Consider the following 15,194-nt stretch of genomic DNA (forward strand, 5'->3'; position numbering starts at 1 on the left):
TTCCTTCATACTGGTGCATTTTAAACTGATTACAGCCTATAGTTCTGTGTATGTCAAAGGTGACTTCTTTTTTTGCAACTATCAAGACTAGGCATAATGTCACACGCAAGTAAATAATAAGATGATCAATTCAATCTCCTATTTCCTCTACAGTCAGGCCAGCAAAAAGAAAAGTGGTCTCCTAATTCATCACTAGTTCAACTCTACCAGTAGTAGCAGAGGTGAAAGAGGAGAGTAGTGTTTAGGAGACACTCCTAGCCTAGGACCTGGCCTCAGAGAGTAATACAACAAAATACTAAAACCTGGCATTTAGATGTCTTCTAAAGATCTGGTGGTTTCCACCACAGCTATGTGCTGTCATGTAACCGTAAGAAATRAAAGACAAAGCTGACAAAAACATCCAGCAGAGGTGGAGGACACCAAGCCATGGGCCTGTATCTCCTGACTAGTGAGGTGTCTCTCCTTCCCTGCTGTTTGCTTGGAGAGCAAAAGTGAAAATTTCCACTTCTGCAGCTGAAATTCTTCTCTATAGAAGCACCCCTAAAGAAAGTACTGGTCCTTCATGAAGGAACAGAAACAACTAAGAAGATTTTAGCTACAAAACCATATATATCAATCTGCTCTACAGACTAGTGATCTTGTAATTGGCACTGCCCAGCAGCTTGCTCCTCATAAATCCATACTGGCTGCTGCCAGTCACTTTCTCCTCCTCTATCTGCCTAGAAACCTTCTCCAGGAGGATTTGCTTCACAATCTTCCTGTGGAGTGAGGCGAGGCTGACAAGCTTGAACTTTCCTAGATTGTCTTTTTTGTAGATGAGTGCAAAAGATGTCTTTCTCCAGTCATCAGGACCCAGCTGTCATCACTYTTCCAAGATGACAGAGAGTGACCTTACAATGACATCAGCAGTTAGCTCAGCACCACTGGACACATCTCATCAGGTCCCACGGATCTGCATTATGCCCTTTTGCTAAGCAGTCTCTGAATGGATTTTCTTTTACTATGGGCAACGTTTCACTCTCCAGACACTGTCACCAGGCTCAGGGAATGGGGAGCAGACCTTGTCAAGAAAGCCTAAAGCAAAGAAGGCACTGAGTAATGCAGCCTCTGATGGAAGGGGAAAGGAGAGGTGGACTAAATTAAATTAATTAAAATGGCATTGCCTGGGCATTCAGGGATGGAACTAGGGAAGTTAAAGCTCAGTTAGATTTGAAACCAGCAAGTTGTGAAACACATTGTGAAAGGCAACAATAAGGAATTTTTCAGGTACTTCAGAAGTTAAAGACAATGAAAATAAAGGTAGGCCTGCTGACAAGTGAAGTGGGAGATGTTGTTACAGGCTCACCTACCCTGTGTATCTTTTCTAAAGCTTCTGCATCATGCCTTGCAACACTCCAGCCATGAGAATCACCCCACCATGTCTCCCTAATTCTAGTGACATCACAGCTCTGATTGCATACAGGCATTTAATTCCCACTCTCTCCCATGTTGTGTTCACTTACAGCCTCTTGAGATAGGTCTCCATCAGCGCTGCCTTCTTAGGGAAAGTGTGAGAGCCATCTTCATCATGCTGTCCTCCATGTACTCTCCCTACCCATCCACTGATACCTGAACTTCTTTTCTGGCTTTCACTGTCATCCTACGATAAACATAGTTTAAAGTCCTCCACACTATCTCAGCAAGCCTGTTAAGTGAAGATGCTCTTGCCCTTCTTGGTCAGATGGATCCTAACGCTCCCCATCAGTCCTCTTCACTCAGCAAGGATCCTATGGTCATAAAAGTCAAAACTCTACCTGTAACACCAGTTACGCAGGCAGGAGCTGATTCTCCACACAGCTGCTCCTGCCTGGCCCTTTCCCCCTCACCAGCAGGACCTAGCAGAACACCATGTGGGTTCCCATGTTCTTACTAACAGAACACTGATCAGGAGGATCAGTCACTTTGATATGTTCCAGTACTGCTTCAGCAGTATTATTGGTACCCACATGGATGAACAACAAGAGGYAATAACACTGCAAGGCCAGATGAGCTCTACCAACCTCTCCACAACATTCCAGATCTGAGCTCCCGGCCAGCACTGACCTCCCAAGACAACCAGTATCAGCAGAAGGGTGCCTCCGTCCCCTTCCAGGGCAGTCTACAATCACCATAATCACCATCACCAGCTGCTTCAACTTGGTGACAATCAACTAACCTTAGCTGCTGYGATAAGAGATGAGATCATAGAACTGATCAGTCACCAGGAAAATTATTTCTAAAACATTTATTGGCTTAAATACTTCAGAAATTAACAGAAAAATCTGAACAGCTTGAGTGAGCAACATGCAAATGAAAAGTCACTCAGCACAGAGAGTTTACTTCCTGGACAAGAAAGAAAACAACCTAATTTGCATGCATCTCATTTTCACTCCTGCAGCAATCTGCCAGTACAGGTGAAATCCAGGCTCCTCAAAGGCTTAGCTGAATTCCCGTTTGTTTGGAAGCAGTTCAAATTATCTAAAGCTCTAAAAACCAATTACAAAGAAATACCATTCCTGCTTTAGCAAACATGTCTACAAGGAATATGAATCCCACACTATGCCATATTATTTTTCAGTAGTTTCTTAAAGGGAAGCTTAAGGAGAAAGCCATTTCCCTTCAGAACTTGTAAAATGACTTTGTATGATGGTTAGTGTTAAATTCATTAATTATTAAGAGTTATTCACACAAAGGAACATAATCCTTGGGAATAACACTGTTGATCAGAATCACATTTCTAATATTAAAGTTCACGACATTCAATGCATTAAAACCTTAAAAAAATATATTTGTGCTAAAAACTAAAACATCATTCCTAAAAAAAAAAAAAAAAAAAAAAAAAAGTCAGTATCAGGCAAAGATGAGCAAAATTTCCATTTTTATACCTATACTGAAACTGATGCTTTCAAGTTTTCTACTTTTGTGTTTCGGTTAACTTTTTTTAAACCATGGTTAGTTGTTTCATTCTAAAAATGCTCTTCCTTCATATTTCAGTTCTTAAACTACACGTCATCCTGTTATTTCAGTCATTCTGTAACAYACTATATAAAAGTTTTTAAATAAAATGTACAAATATATTTTTACACAAACATTAAGATCTCATTAGAAGAAACACGTTCTGTGAATTCAAGTTTAAAATAATAGAATGTTTGACACTGTCTCCCATAACATCCTCACAGGCAAGCTCTGAAAGTGCAGGCTAGGTGAGTGGACAATGAGGTGGCTTGAGAAGTGGCTGACCTGTCAGGCTCAGAGGGTTRTGATCAGTGGCACTATGTCCAGCTGGAGGCCTGAAGCTAGCAATGTCCCTCACTTGTTCAACTTACTCATCAGTGACCTGGATGAGGGGACAGAGTGCCTCCTCAGCAAGTTTGCCGATGATAMCAAGCTGGGAGGAGTGGCCAACACCCCAGAGGACTGTGCTCCAATTAAGAGACCTGGACAGGCTGGAGAGTTARGMAGAGAGGAACCTCATGAAGTTCAACGGCAAGTGCAGGGTCTTGCCCTTAGGGAGGAATAAACACATGTACTAGTCCAGGCTGGGGACTGACTTGCTGGAAAGCAGCTCTGTGGAGAAGGACCTGGGAGTCRTGGTGGACAATTTGGGCCAGCAATGTGCCCTTTTGGCAAGAAGGCCAATGGTATCCTGAGATGCATTAGGAATAGCGTTGCCAGCAGGTYGAGGGAGGTGATTCTGCCACTCTACTCAGCCCTAGTGAGGCCACATCTGGAGTCCTGTGTCCAGTGYGGGGCTCCCCAGTGTAACAGAGACATGGAAGTACTGGAGCGGGTCCAGTGAAGGGTCACTAAGACAATGAAGGGACTGGAGCAYGTCTTCTATATGGAAAGCTTGAGAGAGCTGGAACTGTTCAGCCTGGAGAAGACTGAGAGGGGATCTTATCAATGAGCAYAAATACCTTAACGGAGKGTGTAAAGAGGATGGGGCYGAACTCTTTTCGTTGGTGCCCAGCAACAGGACAAGAGACCAGGGGCACAAACTGAAACACAGGAATGTCCATCTGAATATGAGGGAAAAACTTCATTACTGTGAGGGTAACAGAGCCCTGTAGGAGGCTGCCCAGAGAGGCTGTAGAGTCTCATCCTCCGAAATATTCAAAAGKCATTGGACACGGTGCTGGGCRACCTGCTCCAGGTGATCTTGCCTGAGCACAGGGTTGGACTAGATGATCTTTAAAAGTCCCTTCCAACATAAGCCATTCTGTGATTCTGCAGTCAGTTCACGTAAACTTTCAGTCTCGAGATTCTATGCTCATTCCTTGTTTATGCTGCATCCAAAATCACGAAAAGAGGCCAGAATTATGTCATACAATCTTTTRGGGAAGGAAGAGGGAGAGCAGACAAAAACAGGAAAAAATAGATTCTACTGTTCTCCTCTCTGAAGCATAGTATGCTGGCCTCTGGCTCATATGAAAGGCCCAGATACAGAGACTTAATTACTGGTATCTTTCCCCTTYGTAACAGTGAAGCAGCATTTGTATCATGAGTTCTAAACCATGAGCACAACTGGTAAAAGTAGGCTTTTAGCCTACCRTAACAGCTTCACTTTAGAAGGCAACAGATTTAATCAATGACAACCTCAAAGTCCTTCACAGACACAGAACACGTTAAAATTATCACTTCTGAAAAGGAAAATTACCTTTCCTTTTCCATCTGCTTTTCTTCCCATCTTTGTTACTGCAAGCATCACTGCTGCTGCTGCTGCTGCTGCTATTCTCCGAGCTCTGAGAGTCTGACTGCGCATCGCTGCTTTCTTCGGAGCCGTCAGAGAGCTCTTTCAGTCCGTCTGGAACATCTTTCTGCAAATGAAAGCAGCACAAATAGAGTTACCTACACCATATAAAATTCTCCAAAACAAAAAAAATTTTTTTTTTTTTAAGTAGCAGTTGTCTTTATTTACTAAGCACTGATCATGGATTTTCTATGTCTCAGAGCAATGTAAGAACTGCTCAGACTCCAGCCTCCTGAAAACTTGCATTACCTGTTGCTAGTCCATATAAAATACTTTAAATTCCAGCTGCCTTGTCTTTCTGCTTTCCTCACCATCGCCTTTCGCAAGAACACCTTCCTTCCACACCCACTGCAGTGGTCTCTATCCCTAATTGCCAACTCCCGTATACGTCTGCTTTACAGGAAACCTGGGTAACTTTTGAAATTCATGATAGATGAAAAATAGTTTGACAACTCGGTGTCTGTTCCCAGATAACCTTCTGTGTGTCGGGTCCACAGCAGCCTCTGAAGAACTGGCGCGGCTCCTCGCAGAAGGCATCTGGCAGGTGCTTTTGTCCTGCAGCGTCAAAGCCCGGAGCTCCCCGTGGGCGATGCCAGGCTGGGGAGGCCGGCAGCAAGCAGCGGTGCCGCTCGGCGCCCGGAGTTTTCGCCCTGAGCACACGCTGCCCTCTAGTGATCACCCAGCCCGAATCAGCTTTTAGCCTGCGTTGCTAGTTAGCGACAGCAAACCGATTCCTGCCGATGGAGACTTCAGGCACGGGCGTTAATGCCACCGTTCTCCTACCACCCAGAGCGTCCTGGATGCCTCCTCACACAGGGACTTGCAAAGAACGGCACTGCCTGCAGACAGCCCAGGCACCACGGCCTTTCCCATCCTCACCTCCGCTCTCCAGTGTCTATCAGACGGTCTCAGCTTCATCGGATGACACGTCCGAAATTATACTGTACTTCTGTCTTGCTAGGTGAATAGGTAACTAACATTAAATGCTTACTCTACAGGGCAGATAGGATAGCATGTGTAACAGCTGGACAAAATTAATACATCTGTGTACTTCAGAGAGGAAAGAATCTTTTTTTTTTTTGAAAAAAAAAAAGATCAACCAGACTCTGCCTGAAGGCAGGTATTTCCTTCTAGTAAATAAAAATACTGGAAAAAGTCAGTCAAAACAACCTTCCCTTTTTAGTTAAGGTCAATTAATTTCTTGTCTTTTCTCTGAAATTAGAACTATGACTAATTTCCACATGTAAGACCAAAAAGTACTTAAGATGACACAAGYGTTATCAAAATTTAATTTATCCTAGACTTTTTCCATCAGCAAGGTGAAGTACTAAATGGYTTAGACATTGAATTGTATTTTCACCCTGAACTTCAGAAATTAAGTTCTTYTGACTGCACATAAAAAATTATTTGTAAGGCATACTGTAAGGGATCACCAGAAGCAGTAAGAGGCCAATAGGCACAAACCAAAACACAAGAAATTCYRCTTGAACATAAGGGAACACTTCCTCATGGTGAGGGTAGCTGAGCTTTGGAACAGGTTGCCCAGAGATGTTGTGGAGTCTCTCCCCTTGGAGATACTCAAAACCCATCTGGACACAGCCCTGGGCAGTGTGGCCTAGGTGACCCTGCTTGAGCAGGAATTGGACAAGATGAGTTCCAGAGGCGCCTTCCAACCCCCAGCCACTCTGTGAATCTTCTTGCAATAATTAAAATTTACTCACTCCTTCCTGTAACCACATCCAATAGTCAAATAAAATACGGTCTTCTAGCTTCCACTCCTATAAACCCATCTGGTAAGATTTTGAGAATGTTGTTTTTAGCATCTGTGGTAAAAAAAAACAATGGAACTAGACAGACTTCTCCAAATATAAAGTTAAAAATAGTCTTGCAGACTGGAATCTTCCAATTTACCAGTAAACAGCAAAATTCACTGCAYTGAGTGGAAAAAAAATAAAGGAAAACTCATGCAGGCAGAACTACACACAATCATCCAAATACATGCAGATGCTGTTTCATACTCAACCTTAGGAATGACTTTGGGGCCAACAGACATGAAGATGGCAGGCATGAGCACGCTTGGAAATCGTCAAGCATAAAAATTCCTGAGGGGTCTATGTGAAGGTCAATAAACCAAAATACCAGACTTTCAAATAAGGCACCTTGCAGCAAGGCCAGTGGCAGCTAGGATCAAGGTGAGCCACAGTGGCAATGGGGGCTGCACGGCTGCTGCCAGGCCATGGGAGCGAGAACCAGTGGCCTGCACCAAGGGCAAGCGTCAGGGAACGATGGGGATGGGAAGAGTTGAAGCTGCTGCTCCTCCCTCCTCAGGTAAACGCATACTTAGCATTTACACCTACACCACAACGGCAGCAACGAGAAGAATCCAAGAGATAAACCAAGGTATTCGTAAGGGAGTAAAAGTCTAAGGTGGATACATGTAATATGTGTTGTTCCTCTGTCCACACAGGTTTTGTTCAGATTTTGCTGTTTTACTACTGACTTATTTCTTAGGTCTTTTCTTTTTCAACTTTCTGCCAGACTGGCTCCACCTTCTCAGCATCAGTGCATCCACTTTCAGTCTAAATCCCACCTTCTCTTTCAAGCTCGAGTTCCCTGTCCCCATTCATATCCCTCTGCTTCCCTTGTCCCGTCCACTTGCCTTGTCCTGGGTCTGGATCTGCCAGGAATACCAGCTTTACCTGACTGCTCCATTCAGTCCTCTTTGGGAGTATGTCACTGTCCATTATACRCTAAACATCTCCCATGATCGCTATCTTTTTCTTAAGACCACCTTTCCTATGCTCTTTACTAGACATGTTTCTGTTTTACTTATAGAAATTCACCCTTTCTTTAACAAAGTCACATTTACTTTTTATATTTCTCTATTCACCCTCGATATGTCAATTGTTCTCGTAGGATGCGAATTCTTCCAGGCATGACTGAACTTTTGTATATGCCGGTATAACCTGAAACAAAATCAGACCTCAAGGCTTACATGGCACACACGGCTTTTGCAAACCATGAAAAATACCATGTGAGACATTGCTAGAAATTCAACATTTCTGTTAGATATATTTAAAGGTCATTTTAATTTGGTTTATTCTTTAGTGTTTTAGAATACTTGGAAATAATTTTCTTCAAGGGACCAAGCAGACTCTTCAGATTGTATGAAAAGTTACCAACATATTCTTATTAGGACAAATGCAACTTCTTTCTAGATTTATGATTGCCCCAGCAGAGCACTGCCAGCTAACTTGGGTTGTTCCATGTCACTTCAGCAGTTGAGCAAGGCTGTGACATCTAATCATTTTTAGACAAAATGAATGTTACTCTTTGCTTTCTCCCTCCCTGTGGAAAGCATGGCTGTTACCTCTGAAAGACGACTGGCCCCACCAGTAAAACACAAACAGTCATTTTCTGATCCAGTTTGTCATTTACACCATCACGGTCAGGCATGAACATGCCTCAGGTTGCACGTTCCCTCCTTACCCTGCTGCTGCAGTCAAAAATACACCGGTATTTACCTCGCACGAGAGAATCMTTTTCATCAACTCGGGATCTAGCATTCCCAGTCTTCAAATAGGCCTTTGCAACTTAGTAGAAAAAGCAGTCCTATTTCCTGACTTGCAAACCACATCTCACATGCTACATGTTGAGAGAGTACCTGCTCACCACCCCAAAGGCTCACGGCGCCAAGGAACGGAGGAGCGCTCGGCACGTTTCAGATCRCTTCTGACTATTTATCATTAGACAAAGTTTGGGGAAAGTAGATGATTAGGCATTTGATAGCAAAGCTGGAGACAAAGTGACAAAAGAGAGGAACAACAGATCATCATTAAAAAAGTTTAACTTTGAAATTTATTTCAATTCCTAGCTACCATTAAGAACTCTCTTCTAGAGCACCTCCTGACCACAAGTACTGAGCAGGTATCTCCAGAAACTCTTAATCATTTGAACATTATTTCATAGAACTGACAGCTTCCTTGGTAAAATTTTTCTCGACTGTTTTACATACCTTTATCACCAAGTCTAAGTAAAAATCAAAGGAAGATCCTGGCTCTCTACTAGGCTCTTTCCTATTTAGTTCAACAACACAATAATCCAGTTCAGTGAGCCAGCAAAAATGTAAATGCAACTTTGTGTTACTCACCAAGTATTTTAATATAAGCCTTCTAATTTTTTTATTTTTAGAAAGTATGATTTACTGGACAAGTGGCTCTCATTCATCACACCGCAATGTACACAACGTTCTATGTTCCTTGAGGAACGGCCGCCCATGCTGTTCAAAGCTCCGTGATTACTACATAAGCCACCATACTTTATTAATCATGCAATCTCCACAGCATTTCTCATTAAACACATCATCTTTACAGCCTCTGGGCTGCTCTGGGCACTATGCAGGGACCAAACATGGCAAAGCAGACCTGAGAATGGCGTAACAGGACTGAATAACTCCCCCTTTCTTGGTATACTTCCAGTTTCTCACCACTCCATGAAGGTTACCACATTCAGATCACACAGTTCCAATGAATGGAAGATCACAACAAAACTGCTGTATCTCTAGACACCTAGGATGCAATATGCCTTTGGGAAAATCTACTCAGCTAGTCCAGCCTTCTAGTTAATGTAGACTATCACATTTAAGCAAGTTGCTCCTATAATAAGTTAAATAATCTTGGAGCTCAGCAGAATTTAATGCTAAGAAAAATTATCAGCTTTGACTTTAAGATCTCACGAGTAAAATATGCAAACTGAACTACCACAGTAACTTTTATAGTTTGTTTTGTTGCTCAAAATGCATGCTTATTTTCAGTTCAACTTTGCTTAGACTTAACATCTAGACATTGGGTCTACCCAGGCTTACATCACTAACAATGAGCTCCCAATCTTTCAAAAGGATTTTTTTTCTCATCTTGTATATTTTTTTTCTTTTCTGAAACTTTTCAGCACAGTTTTATCACATCATGACACTGAGAATTCAAAGGCAATTGCTCTACTGCTTGCCTACTACAAGCTCTAAGTCCCCTCCTGAGTTACAATCTTCTGACAAAACACATTTTCCCCAATCTGGATTTAGGGGCTGCATTCTTTATTCCTAAAATATAAAACTTAACTCTTTCCTGCAATGAAAGAAAGTGTATAAGAATGAGTTGAGTTTACCAGCAAGCCAAACCGCACAGATAACTACATTTCCTTTATTGTTGGTTACATCTCTAATACCATTTTAACAAAACGTACATTTAAGATACAGACTGTTTTACGTACTTTGACTTAGATGCACTGAAATTAGTTCACTAAAATGTTGTTCAAAATAGGTTTGCACTATGTCTTGCAATAGAATTTTTGGAAGCTCTTAAAATGTTTTACTCTGATGGCATGCGAGCTCCTCCATCCTCAYGTTATATGTAAGTACTTAAGAAGCAACTAATGTGCTTTTCGGCTTCCAGCAGTAGGAAGATGGGTAGAGACAGTGAGAATGGAATCCAACTTAATTAACTTCTGATAATGACAACAAGGACATCTTYATCTAGGTAACTCTCTGTTGATTCTCCTGAGAAATAACACAGTCGCACAGGTACTTCTTCACTAAAGCACAGTTTCTAAGACATTTTAAACATTTCAGGATGAGATGAATCTTTTAGAAGTTAATATTTTTCTCTATTGAGCATTGAGTGAGCAGAGGAAAGTAGTTTCAGAGACACCTGTGCTGGAGAGGTCTATACATTGARAGAGGAATCCTATCTTAAAGGAACAGTTCAGATTTAAATTTACAGAAAAATCAAAAACAGTGCAGGCAAGGTTAATTCCAGTAGTTTAACTAGACAAAAAGGTTTCAAAAAAAGATTAAAGATTCTAATGAAGTTTAAAAAAAAMCAACAAAAAATACATGTTTTTTTCCCTACAAATGTTCTCCAGTTGGAAAATGAGATGGTTTGGGTCTAATATTAATAGACTACGGGACATTTTCATTTCTGGATATGAGTTTGATATCAGTGGAGATAAAGTTACCCTTTTAAGAATAAAAAATTTAAATTATCATTTTATTTCTGAGATAATAATTAATATCAGCAAACTACATGATCATGAATAAAAAATTGCACCTGYGGTTGTAGTTTCAGCATACAGGTGCACTCTAACCAAGCATGAAGACTCCACTGTTCACATCTGTAGGGAAAGCTTACATTATAATTCATGCTACTAGAAAACAGTTCACTCTTCAGGATTATCCCAATCCAATATTTTTTTAAAACAGCTAAAAGTTTCTTGTGCTTTCAAAGAAAATACTYCAGCTAAGACACTTACCTTCAGAGTGTACACTCCCATTCGCCCTGGGACCTTATAGAAAATGCCCTCTTCCCCTCTGGAGTTTGTATGTAACATAGCATTCAGGCATGCAAGAGGAGAAGTCCCACTGAAAATAAAAACACAAGATTAATTCCTAAACATGTTGCAAGAACACTTTTAGGGACTGTCTACTCGGTCTTTTGCTGGGAATCATTAACGGCCCCTTGCCTGACTATCAAGCACACAGAGGTGGAAAGATCCCARATCAGAGAGAACCCGTAGAGAATACAATTTGAAGTCGCCCTAATAAGCAATAGTAAGATCAATCTAATTGCCAGTGTCCCAGTCCTAGAAAAGCAAACCAAAAAATCCCAAGCTTAACACTCCAATACTTCTTTGCAAAGTCTCAGAACGGTCACACATTTTTAAAAGCTATAAATTCTCAAAGTTGATACTCTGAAATTTAGAGCAGATCTGTTGCRAGTTAACTAGTGAATACTGAGATATGTGAAGTCTTTTTGGAAAAAAAGAAAAGCAATCTGATCAAACAAGAGTTGTGGAATAAGGAACAGAAATGAATAGGGCTAACTTTCTGAATAGGGCTTTGGTCTTCAACCCCAGCTTTAGACCTGAAACAGAAGATCCATCTTTTTACCTATGTTGGCAGCTTTTTCTTCCTCCATCCTTCTGTAAGTAGGAAGGATGGAAAAGATCAGCTGGAGGGCGAGTGTGTGTCAGATGACTTTCATTCCAAATCRCACCCTCTATTAAAAATGCAAATACGTTTATAAAATATTTGGATATCTAGTACAAGTCCTACACAGTAGTTGTGAGACTGAGACATTTTCACCTTCCAACATCCTATCATAAAGTTGGAAAAAATCGTCAGATTGACAGACAATTTCAAAGCAGAAGATAGAGCAGTTTTTGTTTCTATTTGTAGTAAGTTTTGCTTCAAAAATATTTAAACAAAACTGGCTCAGAAGTAGTGAAATAAGTCTTGGGTGTTTGCAGGAAAATGGAAATAAATGTGAGGAACCTCTGACAATTCAGGCAGAATCCACACACTGTTAGTTACATGCAATAGCAGCCAAACAGCTTAGCCAAATTCCTMATTTCTAGTACAGCAGAAGCCAGCATCCTGAAATAGAGCTGGGTGGCTCTATCCTCTATGCTCCTGCATGGGTGACAGACAAACATACAGCTAAGAGACCACACAAGAATGTGCAGTTAGATAAGGCAGCTCACAAATCACATGAAAAATACAGTTAGAAGATGACTGCTAATATTTATATGTTTAGATCTAATCCCATCTTTGCTAACTACTACACAAACAGCAGTACTGTTTTCTCATTTTTTTCCACCCCAAATCAGTGCCTCAGCACATACTTTGCATCACCAGACACTGCTGATTGCAATTAGTTTTAAAAAAAGTCAAAATGCATGCGACATAACCGAGTGAGCATATGTCCAAAACAAGGCAGAGCAGCAGTTATGTTGTTCTGAGTTCACCATATTAAGTATAAATAGTACATCTCTCTTCTGCAGCATCTCATGTTTTCTGAGTTTTTGCCAGTATCATGTGTCGACAGATACTAATAAAGGTGATGAGGAAAAAATTTTTAAAATCAAAATCCAAAACTTATCTGATTGCTTTAGTGGACAGCTTGAAAAATAAAAACACAAGTGCTTGGAGTCTCCTGCTCAAGGAAACCCCGCAGCACTGGAGGAAGCAGCACAAGCTTTCGAGTACAGCAGGGACCACCGCTCATTTTGCTTCCTGTACTGTAAAACTCAGTTCCGTTCCTTTACTCTTACCCTGACCCAGTGACTTCTCTGGCTGAAGCACATCTTTCAGAAAGACAACAAATCTTGATACAAAAGAGAAAAACCAGTGATGGGAACAGTTTGTTTTGATCTCTGTTTAGAATTTGTGTCTGTCTTCAGATATAGCTTATTTAGCTTTAAATTCCAGACAGAATCCTTAGCACTGAACATAAGCTTCTCCTAAGCATATTTACACACAGTAATCAATCCCATCACCTCCCTGACTTCCCCTGCCAAAAATAGCTCTTAGCTTAACACACWCTACCAGTCGCACTCTTTGAGTCATTCCTAAGCTTTTATTTACCCCTTCTCAAGCTGTGCAGCATCTCCTAAAAATGGAGTGACAGAGCCAGGAAGCATTATTCCCGCATTAGCCTCACCAGGATACAGAACACTTCCACAACCCTAATCCTCTTCGCTAGAAAGCCGCAGGATTGCTCTGGAAGGTAAAATTCAGTCTGACTTCCTACAGCAACCTCCAGTTCTTCTTAAAGACATTGCTTTCCAGGATACAGCCCACCCTTCTCTATGTAAAACCCACATTCCTCGCTCCTATATGCGGGGTTTCTGCATTTAACTGCATGCAAATACCTTTTACTCAGCTCCAGTTTCATCTGCCARTATAACAATACAGCTGGCATTCTCCTGTCACTGCTCAACATCATTCCTGAACGATGCTGCTGAACAGCATGAACATCGTTGCATCTAGACAATTATCAGAATTTTATACTTTTTCCAAATCACTAAAATCCCCTAACAAGTGGGGTTGCATTAAACTTGCCTGAAACACCAGGAAAAAAAAATGCTTTAGGAATTCTTCCTCAATAAAAGTTGTCATTATAACCCTTGATCCCCAGCTCTGACAATTTACTAACAAATGAATGCACGGAGGCTACATTTTCAAGAGATGAAACCTTCTTCGCTTCACAGAAAGACTGCACCTTTTTCTTGTGCTTTGCTGCCCTTTGCTCAAAATCCTAAACACTAACATGCTGTTTCTTCCAACTGTTTTTGTACCCAGCCTACCAGCCTTAGAAAGCTGATCCTATTATGCTCTTTTTCCTATAGCTTTCCATAACGAGGGCCATCTCCTCSTTCTGCCGAGGACACACTAGCTCATTAACTGCTTTTTAACAATTCCTGTTGTCGCACCTCAAAAACAGCAGACAGCAGGTAGAGAAGCATGTGAAAGGAAAGACAAATTTCCGTGCTTCAGCCTGCTCCAGGCTCATCGTTAACCACCATTTCACTCCAACTCCTCCTATTCCCCCCGCAGAGCCCGTATTGCTCTGCATTCAGAGCCACATCTAGCCTCTGATATGCTGATGGTTAGATTCCAGAAATGTGACCGTTCACATAAAAGTCATTTTGGAGGTCCCAAAACAGAATTCATGGTTAGACTCCAGAAAATGTGGAGTTCAGCAACACCCTGACATGACTAGTTCGTAACTGCTACACTCCTTCACGTCCCCTTCAAGGACGGCTGCGGTTCCTTCCCTCCYCGACGCCTCCAAAAAATCCCCCAAAACCTCAGAAAAACGAGTTAAGATCATTTTTTCACTTTTCCCGCTGTCTTTCGTTTCTGCGCTCCCCCGTTCTCTCACGGACCAGCCCCTGCTTCCCGGCGCGGCCAGCGGCACCGCTGCCCTCGAGCTGCCGCGGCAAGGAGTGCCGGGACGCAGGAGAGCCGGCCCGGGCCGCGGGGCCGCGCCGTCTGTCCAGCCGCCACCGCGCCGTCTGTCCAGCCGCCACCGCGCCGGTGCAAGCGACGGTATTAAATGCACAGAGTCACTCCCAAATCACTACGAATCAAGATTTTTTTTTTTTTTTTGAAGCAAAGGAAGGCTTATGAACCTAAACAACTTTTTCTGCTACTAACAGTAGTTTGTGACGTTCTGATGTTCTTAGCTGGTGGTGTAAGGTGGTTTTTTTTGTTTGTTTGTTTTTTTAATTAGGACRAAAGGAGTAATAGGTACAATACTAAATTTAGTTCTACAGCACCCAGCTAGAAGCTTTATATATAAACCAGTGCAACTGAAGATACTCCATCTAGATAGAATAAACTTGTGATTTTACTGAACTGTTACAATTTTTCAAAGTAGCTACTATATGAAAAATTACACATTTTATTAAAATGAAAATGTATAACAGCCTATATATATATATTTACAACAGTAGTAGAACTCTGCTTTCAYTGCTGCAAGTTTTTTAACCCTTGAAAATGTGTGTCAAGTGTGAAGATAATTGTGTTAAGCAAATAAGAGAATAACATTTAACTTTAGACACGCATAATTGAGATGTAGCATAGAAATAA

The 15,194-nt window shown here is 41.5% G+C and overlaps 1 protein-coding gene across 2 annotated transcripts in view; it reads right to left on the minus strand.

Annotated features, from left to right (window-relative positions):
* ASXL2 (ASXL transcriptional regulator 2) overlaps positions 1 to 15,194 on the minus strand; it is a 97,699-nt gene that overhangs the window by 67,650 nt on the left and 14,855 nt on the right. For both annotated transcript variants that reach the window (XM_085311724.1, XM_085311725.1), the window contains 2 exons: positions 11,072 to 11,180; positions 4,676 to 4,835 (listed from right to left, as the gene is read on the minus strand). In XM_085311724.1, coding sequence (XP_085167850.1) covers positions 4,676 to 4,835; positions 11,072 to 11,180 — 269 coding nt within the window. The remainder of the gene's footprint in view (positions 1 to 4,675; positions 4,836 to 11,071; positions 11,181 to 15,194) is intronic.

Source organism: Rhea americana, unplaced genomic scaffold, assembly GCF_003343005.1.
Source record: "Rhea americana isolate MKP2758 unplaced genomic scaffold, rheAme1 scaffold_348, whole genome shotgun sequence".
Taxonomy (NCBI): Eukaryota; Metazoa; Chordata; class Aves; order Rheiformes; family Rheidae; genus Rhea; species Rhea americana.